Source organism: Thunnus albacares, chromosome 24 (assembly GCF_914725855.1).
Source record: "Thunnus albacares chromosome 24, fThuAlb1.1, whole genome shotgun sequence".
NCBI classification, from domain to species: domain Eukaryota; kingdom Metazoa; phylum Chordata; class Actinopteri; order Scombriformes; family Scombridae; genus Thunnus; species Thunnus albacares.
The window spans coordinates 136,816-152,381 of NC_058129.1; the positions used below are offsets into that span (position 1 = coordinate 136,816).

The window sequence follows — 15,566 nt, forward strand, 5'->3', positions numbered from 1 at the left end:
AGTGTAGACATGTTGGGAAGGGATCTCGTTGCAGCCAGTATGGAGAAGAGAAATGATTAGAGCACAGTTATAATGCACATATGCCATGTGTGCATTGTATTACAACCTAATCGCCAGAAGAAAACATTGGCATTGAATGTTTCTGCAAACCACAGAAACGTTGTATGTACGTGTCAACACGTGAAATACGTATCATAACATTTCTACAAACGTAGCATATTAACATTTCTACCCGTTGAATAATGATGTTTTATGTTCTAACGTCTCGCTAAAAACACTCGCTATTGTCGGTTGAAACGGGAAGCGGACATTGGTTTCGAGGTGGTCTCGAACCATGATTTCTGTACCGTGCTCTCCGTACCAACAAACTACTAATCATCCACCGGCCCATTCTCCTCCTAATAGGAAAGATCAGCTCATACAGATCGAATGTGAACTACTTCACTTTAGAAATGTTAAGATGATACGTTTTGTTGACATTTTGATATAATATGTTTTGTTGAAATGTTAATATGCTAAGTTTTGTAGAAATGTTGATATGATACGTTTTGTTGAAATGTTAATATGCTACGTATTTCACGTGTTGAAAAGTAGATATTCAACGTTTCTGTGGTTTGCAGAAACGTAAACTGCCAACGTTTTATTCTGGCAACCAGGCTGTGTATTAAGAAACTTTAAAAAAAAAAACAACAAAAAAAACATTTGCAATGAAGAATGCTGTTCACATTCACTTAAAACATCATTTAACAGCATGTAAATCATTCATCAAATCAGGCAATTTGAAACATGACAAGCAAAAATAGAAAAGAAAAAAAAAAAGAAATCCAGGAAAAATATTAAACTGTCACATGGATTATCTCATGCAGTTCCAAAGTAAAAGCTGGTGAGTTACCATGACTGGGCTAATTTGTAGCAGCACTGTCTCATAGACTGACTGATCACAATACTTTCCTCCATTAATTAGTTTGATACAAGGAATTGCAGAGGTCAAATTTTAAATTCCACATACAAGGGCTTTAACATTGTTTACATTTGTGAGAACATGTCTATGTCCTGCTATGACAAATCTGAGGTCCTCATTTGTTAAAATTGTCCATTACGAGTTTCACTTTTTTTGACTGGATAGATGAATGGGAGGAGATGATAGATGGCTGAAGAGGAAGAAATAGAGGTACAGCACAGAGTGACACAAAAGGTGGAAAGGTAAATACTGTCTGGGAGACGGTCAGTTCTGGGAGCAGTACTTCCAGAAACACACTGTTGAAGAAAGAGGAGATGATATTTGGTTATAAAACAGTTTCATTGGAGCTCTACTTGAGTACTCCAATTGCACAAATGGGGGAGGAAAGGTGTACAGGGTTACAGTAAAATTTACAGGGCATTTAAAGGCATGGACAAATCCAGGTTGAGTAAAGGCAAGAGCAACCCATGCTATGCTTGTAACTCACTGTAAAGATAAGGTAAGGCAAAGTTAAAATCGTGGACTTTCACCTCTTTTGTTGGTCTTCTTAGGCTGGGGCGAGAGAGACTTCTTGAGGTTTCGATCAGTCAGGCTGGGGACAATGACATCTGTACTGGCTCTGGATCCAGTGCTGTCAGCTGCTGCTGGGGCGGCAGTGGTAGGCTTCACTCCTCCCTCACCAGCAGGAAGCTTCAATCACAGCAGGAAGTAAGAAAATTGAGAGGAGGTGATTATTCAAAGCAAGGATGTTGAACTGCATGTGTCCTGGAAGCCATATCATTACTTGATTTCATATTTTAGTCACTGTTGTTCTAGCATCTTTCTTCGAACTGAAAGGCACACCCCTGCTTGTATGTACCATATGCTTAGCTTTCAAAGTTGATATAAGATTCCAAACACAATCATACATTTCAAAATCTATTTAAATCAATGAATGAAAAATTGCCTTTGAAATTCGACTTCTAACATAATTAGACTGCAAAGTACTGAATACAAATATTTTACTAGAACTTACCGCTTTATTTTTTCTTCCTGAATTCCTGCTGTTTGCTGAAATAAAATTTAAAAAACAGCTTTAGTGTAAATGTCTGATGCACAGTGTTACTTAAAGAAAAATGCTTAATGGACAGATTATATACAAAAACATACAGAATTCAGAGAGAAAGAGAGAGAGAGAGATATTTAATGGGATCCAAAAGTCTGAGACCACTAGCCAAGATATTTTGCATTTGTTTCAAATGTTTTTACTATAATACTATTATTCATTACAAATGATAATATCAACTTAACAATTTGAGTAAAGATGAATCTTTGAAAAATGTACATTTGAGAATATCTTAGCATTTGGTTGTTGTGAAGAGTGGAGTGGAGCAGGTGGACCCAAGCACAGGAGACTACAGGCAACAGGAACTTGAAGAATAAGTTTTGTTTTGTTCTGCTTTGAGTGCAGGCAGAGCAAAACTGGTCTGAACAGGAGAAAACAGAACAAAGGATCCAAAAAGACTGAACTGAAAACCAGGACTTGAGTACCGTCCTCCTGGCCCGTACTCTGAATTCCTATCTGAATTCTCAGAGTTTTTGTCGTATTTAGTCCTTAGTACAGATAAAGTAATTATAGTAGGTGATTTTAATATTCATGTGGACGTTGATAGTGACAGTCTCAGCACTGCATTTCTCTCATTATTAGACTCAATTGGCTTCTCTCAGTGTGTAAATAATCCCACTCACCGTCTTAACCACACCCTAGACCTTGTTCTAACTTATGGGATTGAAATTGAACATTTAATAATTTTTCCACAAAATCCTATTTTATCAGATCATTTTTTAATAACTTTTGAATTCCTATTACTGTATTATACACCATTAGATAAAAATGTCCTCACTAGATGTCTATCTGATAGTGTTGTAGATAAATTTAAGGAAGCAATTCCGTCAATACTGAATTCACTGCCATGTCTCAATACTACAGAGGACTCTTATGTTAACTTTAGTCCCTCCCAAATTGATAATCTTATTGATAGTGCTGCAGGCTCACTAAGACAAACACTCGACTCCATCGCCCCCTTAAAAAAGAAGATGATAAAATGTAAGAGGTTAGCTCCATGGTCTAACTCCCAAACCTGCAAATTAAAGCAAACATCGCGAAAATTGGAAAGGATTTGGCGTTCCACCAAAGTAGAAGATTCTCGCTTAGTCTGGCAAGATAGTCTTAAAACATATAGGAAGGCCCTCTGTAATGCCAGAGCCGCCTATTACTCAGCATTAATAGAAGAGAATAAAAACTGCCCTAGGTTCCTTTTCAGCACTTTGGCTAGGCTGACAAAGAGTCATAACTCTACTGATCCATGTATTCCTATAGCTCTCAGTAGTAACGACTTTATGAGCTTCTTTAATGATAAAATTCTAACTATTAGAGACAAAATTAACCATCTCCTGCCCTCAACAGGCACCGTTCTCTCCCCAAACACAGGAACCTTGGTAACGGCAATAAATCCTGACATAAATCCTGACATATATTTGGACTGTTTTTCTCCAGTAGACTTGTCTGAACTAACTTCAATGATTTGTTCAGCTAAACCATCAACCTGTCTCTTAGATCCCATCCCAACTAGGCTGCTTAAGGAAGCCTTACCCTTAGTGAGCACTTCTTTACTAGATATGATCAATCTGTCTTTAGTAACAGGCTATGTAGCACAGTCTTTTAAAGTAGCTGTAATTAAACCTCTTCTTAAGAAGCCTCCTCTTGATTCAGGTGTTTTAGCCAATTATAGACCTATATCTAACCTTCCATTTCTATCCAAGATCCTTGAGAAAGCAGTCTCTAATCAGTTATGTGACTTTCTACATAACAATAGTTTATTTGAGGATTTTCAGTCAGGATTTAGAGCGCATCATAGCACAGAAACAGCACTGGTGAAAGTCACAAATGACCTCCTAACTGCATCAGACAAAGGATTTGTCTCTATACTTGTCCTGTTAGATCTTAGTGCTGCATTTGACACAATTGACCATCAAATCCTTTTGCAGAGACTGGAACATTTAATTGGCATTAAAGGAACTGCATTAACCTGGTTTAAGTCCTATTTATCAGACCGATTTCAGTTTGTACATGTGAATGATGAATCCTCCGTGAAGGCAAAAGTTAGACACGGAGTTCCACAAGGTTCTGTACTTGGACCAATTCTATTCACCTTATATATGCTTCCTTTAGGTAATATTATTAGGAAACACTCCATAAATTTTCATTGTTATGCAGACGATACCCAATTATATTTATCAATGAAGCCAGATGAACCCAATCAGTTAAACAAACTCCAAACATGCCTTAACGACATAAAGACCTGGATGACCTGCAATTTTCTACTACTAAATTCAGATAAAACTGAAGTTATTGTGCTTGGCCCTAAACACCTTAGAAACACATTATCTAATGATAAAGCTGCTCTGGATGGCATTACCCTGGCCTCCAGCACCACCGTAAGGAATCTGGGAGTTATCTTTGATCAGGATATGTCCTTTAACTCCCATATAAATCAAATTTCAAGGACTGCCTTTTTTCACTTACGTAATATCACAAAAATCAGGCACATCCTGTCCCTAAAAGATGCAGAAAAACTAGTTCACGCATTTGTTACTTCTAGGCTGGATTATTGCAATTCCTTATTATCAGGCTGCCCTAACAAGTCTCTAAAGACTCTCCAGCTGGTCCAGAACGCAGCTGCACGTGTATTGACTAAAACTAGAAAAAGAGATCACATTTCTCCCATTTTAGCTTCACTACATTGGCTTCCTGTAAAATTTAGAATAGAATTTAAAATCCTTCTCCTAACTTACAAAGCCCTTAATGGTCAGGCACCATCATATCTTGAAGAGCTCATAATACCGTATTATCCCACTAGAACACTGCGCTCCCAGTATGCAGGCTTACTGGTGGTCCCTACAGTCTTTAAAAGTAGAATGGGAGGCAGAGCCTTCAGCTATCAGGCTCCTCTTCTATGGAACCATCTACCGGATTCAGTCCGGGGTGCAGACACCCTCTCTATGTTTAAGAGTAGGCTTAAAACTTTCCTTTTTGATAAAGCTTATAGTTAGGGCCGACCAGGCTCACTTTGGATCAGCCCTTAGTTATGCTGCTATAGGCCTAGACTACTGGGGGACTTCCCATGATGCACTGAGCTCCTCTCTCCTCCTCCTCTCCATCTGTATGCATTCATGTAACATCAATGCATGTCACTAACTTTGCTTCTTCCCCGGAGTTTTTTGTGCTTTCTCATCTCACAGAAAAACCTGACTCCCGGGCCGAACCTTCGCGGTCCTTCACAGTCCTGAGGGCATCCTTCCCTGGCTGTTGCTACTTGTGCTTGTTGTTGTTTGTTGTTGTGATTGTTTTTCTTCTGTCCCCCCTCCCCCTTTCCCTCTCTCTTTCTCTCTCTCAACCCAACCGGTCAAAGCAGATGGCCGCCCACCAAGAGCCGGGGTCTGCTTGAGGTTTCTACCCGTTAAAGGGGAGTTTTTCCTTACCGCTGTCGCCAAGTGCTTGCTCATGGGGGAATTGTTGGGTCTCTGTAAATTAATGAGTACGGTCTTGACCTGCTCAATGTGAAAAGTGCCTTGAGATGACTTCTGTTGTGATATGGCGCTATATAAATAAATAAAGATTGATACAAACTGTACTATTGAGGGAATGGGGAACAGGTGACTAGCCAGAGAACAGGCAAGGAGCTGATTGGTTAGGGAAAACACTGGGAGCAGGGAAGGACTAATGAGGCTGATACAGGGCAGGTGTGGAGGGAAAAGCAGTACAGGAACACAAAAGAAGAGAACCAAAAACCCAGAAAACACATTAAGTAGGCTCAAGAAAGCCTTAAATGCCAGCAGGCCAAATGCAAACACAAAATCACTTTGTGCTGAATGACATTAGCTCAAAAAATAGATCTGTTCCATTACCCCAAAGATGAGCAGGCAAAAATTGAAACATCAACAGTTAGAGTTTGAATTGCTTGAAAAGCCACCTGGCAGCTCAGTAAAACCAGCCTGAAACACATTCTCAAAACAGTCTGGTCATAGAACAAGTATTCTCATCCTTAACCAGGTGAAAGAAAATGTATATCAGATTTGACTTCAGTTCTGTATGCTCCTCCAATCGACCACGTGTATCACAAACTCAGCAGTAAAATATCTGAACAAAGATTCAATGCAACAAGCAACAGTATCTCATTTGTCCTTCTCCCACTCAATCAAGTCTAAATAGACAGGGAGAAAGGTCTGAGGGCATCTGGTGGACTTGTGGAGAATGGCAACTAAGACAGTAAATTCAAAATGGCTGACTTCCTGTTAGTCATAGGGTATGGCTCCAAGAGGCTTTTTTAAAAGTCTGCAGATGTTACATCTGCCTACCAAATTTTGTACGTCTAGGTGAAACATACCTCAAGGGCTCCTCCTTTTGAAATTTTTAGGGGACTCTATTGAGACCCTTTTCCACATCTTAAGCCCAAGACCCATATCAGACAACAAAATATATCCCTTCTGTCTGTGCCTATTTTTGTGAGTTTTCAAGCATCCCTAGCCCCTCAAAAACAGCTTCCTTTTTTATGGCGAACAATACGCCACCATGGCAATACTTCTGATGAAAACCCAAAAGCTTCACTAATGAGCATCATCAGCATCTTAGAACTTAGCTGACTAAATTTTAAGTGGATCTGGTTTACCTGGTAGGAGTAGTTAGTAAAAGTATACGGCCTACAGCTTCCTGTTATCAATAGGTGGCCATATGACTATGATTCAGTATTGGCCTGTACATGTCTTCAGACTGGGAGTCTTATCAAATGTGAAATTTGAGAAAGATCTGATGCTGTAGAGTTGACTTACAACAGTTTGTTTTTTCATGTTGAAACATCGAAATTCACTGCATCACCATGGCAACGGCATTCAATGAAAACTCTCAAGCTTCACAATATACCATCATCAAGGTCTTAAGGCTTTTCTGACCAAATTTGAGGTTGATCTGGTGAATCTGCTAGGCAGAGGTCATAAAACTACAGTGCCTGTAACTTCATGTTGCAAGTAAGTGGCATGACTCAATATTGACATTTAGATGTGTTCAGGCTTGGACTCGAGCATGTGAAACCTGGGGCAGAACAACTTCCTGTTTCATGGCAAAACATGCAAATTTACTGGCACGCCATGTCAAGAGCGTTACGTAAAAAGTCAAGATCTTGATAACTTTTCATTGTAAAGGTCTTAAGTTGACACTGACCAAGTTTGAAGTTGGGTCAAATCTCAAGGAGGAATTTGTTAAAATACAACGCCTGCAAACGGCAAAAACTGAGCAAAATTTGCAAAGAAAATTGGCTGACTTCCTGTTGGACCTAGTATATAACTCTGGAGTCTTTTTTGTGCATCAGGACATGATACATGTGCCCACCAAATTTCATTCATCTATGTCAAATTTAAAGGTGGGACCTTTGACTTTGACTTTAAAATTTTCTAGGTGGTGCTTTTGAGACATGTTGCCATACCTAAGCACAGGATCCATATAAGATATCGAAGTTTTGCCACTTCTGACATGTGTGCCAAGTTTCATGACTTTTCAATCATCCCTATTCCCTCAAAAACAGTTTCCTGTTTCATGGCGAAAAAAAAGTCACCATGGCAATTGTTTTGCTTCACTTTTTATCATCATCAAGGTCTGACAACTTTTATTTTAGTTTATGACTTTCTGTTTCTAGCAGGTGGTGTTATAACAGTGATTCAGCATTGAACTGTATATGTCTACAGACTGGGACATGTTAAATTTGGGAAAGATCTCACCATGCGGAGTCGAATTACAACAGTTTGTTTTTTCATATTGAAACATTGAAATTTGCTGCGTCACCATGGCAACAGCATTCCATGAAAACTCACAAGCTTCACAATATAGCATCACCAAGGTTTTATGGCTTTTCTGACCAAATTTTAGGTGGATCTGGTCAACCTCCTAGGCAGAGCTTGTAAAAGTACAGAACCTGTAACTTCCTGTTGCCAGTAGGTGGCATCATGAATATGACTCTATATTGAAATTGTGTTCAGGCCGGGACTCTTATCAAGCATGAGAAATTTGGGGCAGGTTGGACGGTGTACATTCGAGTAACAGTAATTTGTTTTTTATTGACACCTGCAAATGGCAAAAACTGTACAAAAATTGCAAAGTAAATTCAAAATAGCTGACTTCCTGTTGGACTTAGAGGCTTTTTTGTACATGATACATGTGCCTACCAGATTTCATTCATCAATATCAAAACATGGGGGCTTCAACTTTTGAATTTTCCAGGGGTCGCAATCAAGCCATTAACCACACCCATGCCCCCAACCCATAAAATATTATATTTTTCACCACTTCCGACACAAGTGCAAAACTTTGTGAGTTTTAAAGCATGTTCAGCCAACCAAATTTCATTAATCTACATCAAAATTAAAAGCAGGGGCCTTGACTTTGAAATCACACAAGTTTTGATGCATGTGCAAGGTTTCTTGAGTTTGCGAGCACCGCTAGCACCTGAAAAATGCTAAAAGTAATTAGGGGGCGCTATAAAGCTGACATGCCACGACCAAGCCCATTTGTGATATCAAATCGAAATACTTGCTAGTTCAAAGATGCTTGCAAAGTTTTTGAGAGTTTTTGTGCATCCTAAAGGCCTCAAATGTGTTTGTATAATGAAAATTGAGAGCAGTGATGAGAGCAGTGATCCCACCGAATTTCATGAACATCAAAGTAACTTTGTTGCAAAATGGCCACAGACTTCCTTTTGTCAGTAGGTGGCACTATGACTATGACTCAATATTGACATGTAGATGTGTTCTGGCCTGAACTCCAATTAAGCATGTGAAATTTGGGGTGGACTGCACAAAGTCCAGTAGAGTTCCTACAACTTCCTGTTTCATGGCGAAACATGCAACTTTACCAGCACGCCATGTCAAGGGCGTTCCGTTAAAAGTCAAGATTTTGATAACTTTTCAACATAAAGGTCTTAAGATGACACTGACCAAATTTTAAACCTTCATGCTGTTCAGTACTTGGGCCTTAATAATCTCTACAAAAACAATAGGTTTCTTGCACTTTTAGCGCCAGGGACCGTTGGGCCCCTGTCACTTTGGTGCTTGGGCCCTAATCAAAGCTGTAAGCAGTGTTCATTGGGCTGGCACACCTTCGTGCACATTGGGACATGCCGCAGACATGCTGTTATGTGTGTGGTACGTGGTGCCGGAGATGACATATTGGAAATTGTGTATACATTTGATGAACTATGTATTATTTGGGCTTCATTTCCTGTTGCTTGTAGGCAATACTACTTAAGTGAAATGCTAATGCAGCAATACATATACCAGAGGGAAACTGACATGGATATACATTTTCATGAATATTGGACATTGTATATTGGCCATTAATATCACTTCCTGGGCCATATTTTCGTGGAGGCGCAACCACCACTGCAAGCAGTGCTCTGACTATTTGGTATTTTCCTGACCTTGCTTTGCGTGTGTGGTAAAGTAAGTGTGGTATTTTGGTGACCAGCGCAGAATGCACGGTGTGCACAGGTGGGAAGAGAGTCACAGACAGGTGAGAGGTTCATTCAAGTGAAGCAGTGCAAAGAAAGTTATTGTATTTATGTTGAAATTTGGTCTTAGATGTTGCCCTAAAAACAGACATGTCAGAGCCATGTGTATTAGTGGTGCAACGTCAATCCACCGCTTTGGTGATTGTGTCAACTAAATACTTGCTGCAGATGTGCTGCAGCAACATATTAATGATTAAAATATGAATATTTCAATTAAAAGCTCTTCAACCAAAATCAGCAGACAAAATAACATTTAATGTGGTTAAAACAGGAAAGTCAGTAAATCAATCTACATTGTTCTATAAATGAATGTGCAGCATCTGAAGACAGCAGGACTGATATATTTATAAATCCTCAGACTCTGAGAAGTGCCATGCCAGAGCGCAGTGCCACTACACAAATCTGTTCGCTGTAAATCACCTAATGTCACCATGCTAATACAGTAAAACCACATCAGACTGGTTGGTTATAATGCAGTAAATCAGATATTTGTCACATAAGGCTGACTTTCTGTTGCCAGTAGGTGGTGCTACACAAGTGGGTCATTAATGCAGCAATACATTAGGTGAAGGTCGCATGACATGCATATTCATTTTCATGAATACTGGATGTATCACCAAGGAGTTAAATGTCATTTCCTGTGTCCACTACATGGCGCCAGAGAACACCCCCTCCCTCCCCCCCAATTCAATTCAATTTTATTTATACTGCGCCAAATCACAACAAAAGTCACCTCAGGGCACTTTTCACATAGAGCAGGTCTAGACCATACTATTCAATTTACATAGAGAGACACCCAACAATTCCCCCATGAGCAAGCGCTTGGCGACAGTGGTAAGGAAAAACTCCCCTTTAACGGGAAGAAACCTCAAGCAGAACCCGGCTCTAGGTGGGTTAACTGATTGGTTTCATTGATAAATATATTTGGGTATCATCTGCATAGCAATGAAAATTTATGGAGCGTTTCCGAATAATATTACCTACAGGAAGCATATACAAGGTGAATAGTACTGGTCCAAGAACAGAACCTTGTGGAACTCTGTGTCTAACTTTTGCCTTCATGGAGGACTCATCATTAACATGTAGAAACTGAAATCGATCTGATAAATAGGACTTAAACCAGCTTAATGCAGTTCCTTTAATGCCAATTAAATGTTCCAGTCTCTGTAATAGGATTTGATGATCAATTGTGTCAAATGCGGCACTAAGATCTAATAAGACAAGTACAGAGACAAGTCCTTTGTCTGATGCAGTCAGAAGGTCATTTATGACCTTCACCAGTGCTGTCTCTGTGCAATGATGCGCACTAAATCCTGACTGTATGTACAAGAGCACAATACCCTACTCAGTTTACTGATAAACACCAATCAAAAGTTTGAGTATACCTGTTTAAAGCTATTTTTTTCCATAAAATTACCCTAAACTATATACATTTGATTTTTCTAACATCTCTTGTACCTGCAGGTTGCTCTGAAGTAGCGGGCTTCTGTGCTACTGTGGCACCAGTGCTTCTCTCACCACTTTCAAAAAGAAAAAAGCATCGCATAGTATAGAACTGTACACCATATCTTTCAATGTACCAATATAATATGGTTATCAACTCTCACCTATTCAAAGAATAGAGAAAGAGCACAGTACTCAGTTTACTGATATACACTACCCATCAACGGTTAAAATAGCTGGCTTTAGCCAACACAAACATTAAATATCATAGATTTTTAAGTTTCAACAAATTACAGTAGCCAGAATAGTGTGATCGAAGACTTTGTGTTGTCTCAATAATTTGAAATTATGAACTCAAAGTATGAACTCGCTGACTGAAATTTTCACCAAAACACATGGATTTTTATTTTTTAATATTGACCACATTGACTAGAGTAGATATGCCAATTATGCTATCAATGATTTAAGGAAATATAGAAAGGGTACTATCACTTTTATTATTGATTGTCCAGTTTCTCGGCAGCTTTAACATTGACAGTGGATGATGATGATGCATCGGTAACATTAGCTACATTAGCTGGGTAGCAAACGTTAGCTAGCTAGCACGTTTATTTATGGACTAACCTGTCCGCCGTGGTCCCCTGCATGCACACAGTTGGTCAATTTTGTTGCATTTAGTGGCATCTCTTGCAAGCACCTTTCTCTTTTTCTCTCTTTCCCTCTCTGATCCACCCTCTCTCTTTTTTCCACCGTTCATCTTGCTGCTAAGTCATTTAACTGTAACAATTGCCAACTTCTCTCTCAAGGTTGCAGCTTGTGGCAGGTCTGCCAGGCCATTCAGCAGGCCAGGCCACCGGGAAAAGTCCTGGTGCCGTGGTCCCCTGCATGCAGTCCCCTGCATGCAGATTGCCAGTCCAGGCCTGGTTCCCTGTTAAAAACCAAATGTGATTTGAACCGTGACGGTAGCTATTTTACTGAGAGTACAAGGTCAAAAGCCAAAATGGTTGGAAACCACTGGTTTAATCCCTAACAACGTGTTGTATTTTAAAAGCTTGTTATATTTTCCATTGTGTCAAATCTTCATCTGAAAAGTAATTAAACCTGTCAAATAAAGGTAGTGGAGTAGAAAGTACAATATTTCCCTCTGAAATGTAGTGGAGTGGAAGTATAAAGTAGCATCAAATGAAAAATTAGAAGTACCTCAAAACAGTACTTGAAAAATTGTACTTTGTTACTTCCCACCAGTGTTTTTAGAGTACAGATTTCTGTGTAGTAAACAGTAACAATTTTGTAAAAATTACTAGTACTTTCAAATGTATTAGCTGTCATGTTTACTGTAACCATTCAGCAAAAATTTAGGACCATTTTATATCAACTCCTGGCTGTAATTATGCTTGTAATTTACAATATGTTCAAGGTATCAAAGTTTTATGCTGTGATAAGCCCATTTCATTAGAAATAACAGTTTGTGAAACACATGTTGCTTCCTTGATAATTATTTGTCCTATGCAGTGATGTTACCTCCTGGATCATTATTTGATTTATAATAAAACAGTATTACTTGTAAATCAGTGTGTTATTTTCCTTACTAGGTTATAAGACAAATGAACCAGTTGCCAGACCCTCCTACATGCATGGCACACCTTCCAGGTCTGAAGCCTAAGTGTTTGAATCCATACACCTTGCAGAACATCAACATCATTTACAGAGCAGACTAAGGACCTTTGAGTCATAGAACACTAGAAGAGTAAGTTTTTATCACATATAATGAGATACAACTGTGTAAAATGAAATCAGAACCCAAAAGTGTCATTGTACCACAGGAGCCACATAACTAATGAAGAAATGAGAAAGAAATGTTTTCCCTAAAATTAGTTTATTTTTTTAGCAAAATAATACACAGAAATATATACACAAATAATACAGTATTTAACTGTAACAGTTATACTGTTCTATCTCCTTTCAGGCATTACCGCAACTTAGTCAGCTGGTGCTGGGGCTACCTAGGAAGGAAAGTCAGGGTTGTCATCCTGACCTGTCCTGTAGTCTGGATACACGAAGAATTTCCTGATTGGGTTGGTCAGTATGTTGGCTTCCAACTGCCACTTGAAACTACTGTACTGACACATGTAATGTTGCTTCAGCTGTGGCACAGCTTTAGTTGTGCAAACAACAGCAGAGTAACAATATCATTTTAAATAGCAAAATCAGTACAAGTACATTATGAAAAGCACTGTGTGACAGTGAATATGCTTGTCTTTTCTAACAACAATCAAACTGTCTACATTTAGTTGGCTTCAAATAAGCCTGTTTCTCTCAAATCAGCAACTACATCCTAATTAGATGTTAGCATTAGATAGTGCTAAACAGAAAAAGACACACACAGCCCATTTACTTTTTCTGAAATACTTACATCTCCCCCAGCAGCAGTTTTGTCTTGGACAATTGGTGTTGATCCCTCTTTCAGATAGAGTTTCTTTGCAAGTCCTGCTCAATACCGACTGAAGTTGATAAAACTGTCTGGCAAAAAGTGGTTAGCACAAGCTTATAGCTGTTTGCCAACTTTATCAGGGACGTGACATAAAATTTAACCACTATGCTGATGTAGTGATTTATGCTGGTCTTTACAGTCTACAACTGAGCATTTAGCATGCTTAGACAGACAAAAACAGTGGTTACCCTCGTCTGGAAATTGTGGGCAGAGAAAGAAAGATGTCAGGCCAGTTACAATTCAGATGAAACTCCATGTGATGTAGTAAAGGGCATCAAATATGAATGGCTTGTAGAATCACAAGACTACAGAGGAAGCCAGTCCATACAAAACTGAGTTTTTTTTATCATATGGCCCATTTAACAAACGTCACCAGATGTTTAAGTAGTAGTTGTGTCTGTAACCTGTTTCTTTTGTTCAGGTTACAGAAACCCAAAGAGTTTTGACTCTAAAAGCACTTGGTCCACACAACACCAAGTCACAGAAGTGTCCTTTCCTCCCAAGAAGCCAGATGCATGGTGGCAGAAAAAGCATTGCTGACGTCAGAACAATGCCACACTCCCAATATTTAAGTGCAATATGTAAAGGAAAGTAGACTACTAATTACAAAATTATAGTCAAAGAAAAAAACAGTAAACCTACCTATAATATTAATTTTCTAAAACTGTTTTGTCTTCTGTTGTGTTTTGCTGATTGGTGAGATGAAAGAAAAGGTAATGGCCATCAGCTCTTGCCCAAAGATGATCCAATGCTGTGAAGTGGAAAGCGAGGACCTCAGCATTTTCTTAGCAGATGAAACCACGCAGATCAAGCTGCTCTGGGACAACTAGATATTGGCAGTGAAGACACAGGCCTCCTATGCGTTCACTAATTTGTCTGTCAGAGAGTATGAAGGTGAGAAGTTCCTCACAACAATCAAAAATTCCACTATTGCTGAACCCTGTCACTGTCACTGACCTAACGGTCCCATCTCTGATCCTGGAGAAACAAAAGTCTCTCCAGACTGTCAGAACTGAGGTTGTTGCTGTGAAACTGGTGAACAACTTCAACTTCTGCTCCTGCTATAAGAGGCAATCCATCTCTTTCAACCCAAAACAGCCCTTCGGTTGCTGCAAGGGATGCTGGCTTGTACGAAAAACCTTGCTGTTCCTGGCTAGAACCAGCAGAGTCCTGCATATCATCATTGATAGCGTGGAAACTGCATTGACCCTGAACGCTCAACGCTGAACACTCACCCCTGTGTCTCACTTTTAGAATAACAACTTAGGAGTAATGGTTGTAAGTCCTATAAGATTTTCATGCTTTCCAATAGAATTCTTTTAGATCCCTATAAATTTCTAAAAATCCTATTGGAATTCTATAGGAAAAAGTTTTGGTTCTTTTAGGATTTTCTCAGTCCTATTGGACATCTGTTTTTTTATTATTATTATTGGTTCCAATAAACTCCCTAAGGATACCTATGAATTTCTAAAAATCCTATAGGAAATCTGTTTTTTTCTATTGGATTATATATATATTTTAAATGTCTTACAAGACTTTTATTCAAGAATTACCAATGATACTCAGTCCTTATTTAAAATCAGATTTTAATCACTTTAACCACACTTGGTTTCAGTGATCAGAATTAAAGATTTGAACAGACTATAAGGGGCAAATTCACAAAAGGATTTGCAGCTTTTGCTAAATGTGCACAAATGAGACAAAAAGAAACTGTGTAATTCATAAAGCACCTGCAAAGGGTGAAATGCACCCCAAGCTGTGCTGCCAAGCAAATAGTGTCTCAATGATATTGAATTGATACTGAATGATATTACGGACGAAATCTTCAGTATGACATTGGTCGGGAGCTTATCTCAGACTTTCAGCTACTTCAAAATAAAAATGTCCTGACCACGCTGATGGAGCTCAGGATTCCATAAGGGCAGAACACAGAACATTAATTACCATCAGATCCAGACCGATCTGGTGTTGCTGTGCCATGTGCGTAAATGCCTACACCCTCTTTCTCAGTTGGGAGATGCACTTATCGTTTCAGCGACTGTGTTATGCTGCAGCCAGCTGTGACACACAACCAGCT

At 39.1% G+C, this 15,566-nt stretch overlaps 1 protein-coding gene and 1 long non-coding RNA gene across 3 annotated transcripts; one reads left to right on the forward strand and one right to left on the reverse strand.

Moving 5' to 3' along the window:
• Nucleotides 1-11,991, reverse strand: urp2 (urotensin II-related peptide). Of its 2 annotated transcripts, XM_044345037.1 has the most exons (5): nt 11,623-11,991; nt 1,977-2,011; nt 1,492-1,651; nt 1,212-1,257; nt 1-35 (listed from the first exon to the last, which is right to left on the reverse strand). In XM_044345037.1, the coding sequence occupies exons 1-4, from the start codon at nt 11,753-11,755 to the stop codon at nt 1,226-1,228; spliced, it is 360 nt and encodes a 119-aa protein (XP_044200972.1). In that variant the 5' UTR covers nt 11,756-11,991; the 3' UTR covers nt 1-35; nt 1,212-1,225. The 2 variants fall into 2 exon arrangements, 1 of the variants encoding a protein (XP_044200972.1); XR_006400957.1 differs by lacking the exons at nt 1-35; nt 11,623-11,991 and adding an exon at nt 2,252-2,485 and having other exon boundaries at nt 727-1,257.
• Nucleotides 11,992-12,590: 599 nt separating this feature from the next.
• LOC122976630 lies at nt 12,591-15,254 on the forward strand. The gene is made up of 3 exons (XR_006401008.1): nt 12,591-12,648; nt 12,965-13,077; nt 13,911-15,254. It is a non-coding gene; the product is annotated as an uncharacterized LOC122976630 (long non-coding RNA).
• Nucleotides 15,255-15,566: the final 312 nt, after the last annotated feature.

Excerpts from the sequence above, each read along its gene's own strand:
- urp2 (XM_044345037.1), bottom strand. The coding sequence starts at position 11,755 with ATGAACGGTGGAAAAAAGAGAGAGGGTGGATCAGAGAGGGAAAGAGAG. Across the intron at positions 1,652-1,976 it reads CAGGAAGAAAAAATAAAGCG|CTTCCTGCTGGTGAGGGAGG; the intron begins GTAAGTTCTAGT and ends CTGTGATTGAAG. Across the intron at positions 1,258-1,491 it reads TAAGAAGACCAACAAAAGAG|TGTGTTTCTGGAAGTACTGC; the intron begins GTGAAAGTCCAC and ends TTTCTTCAACAG.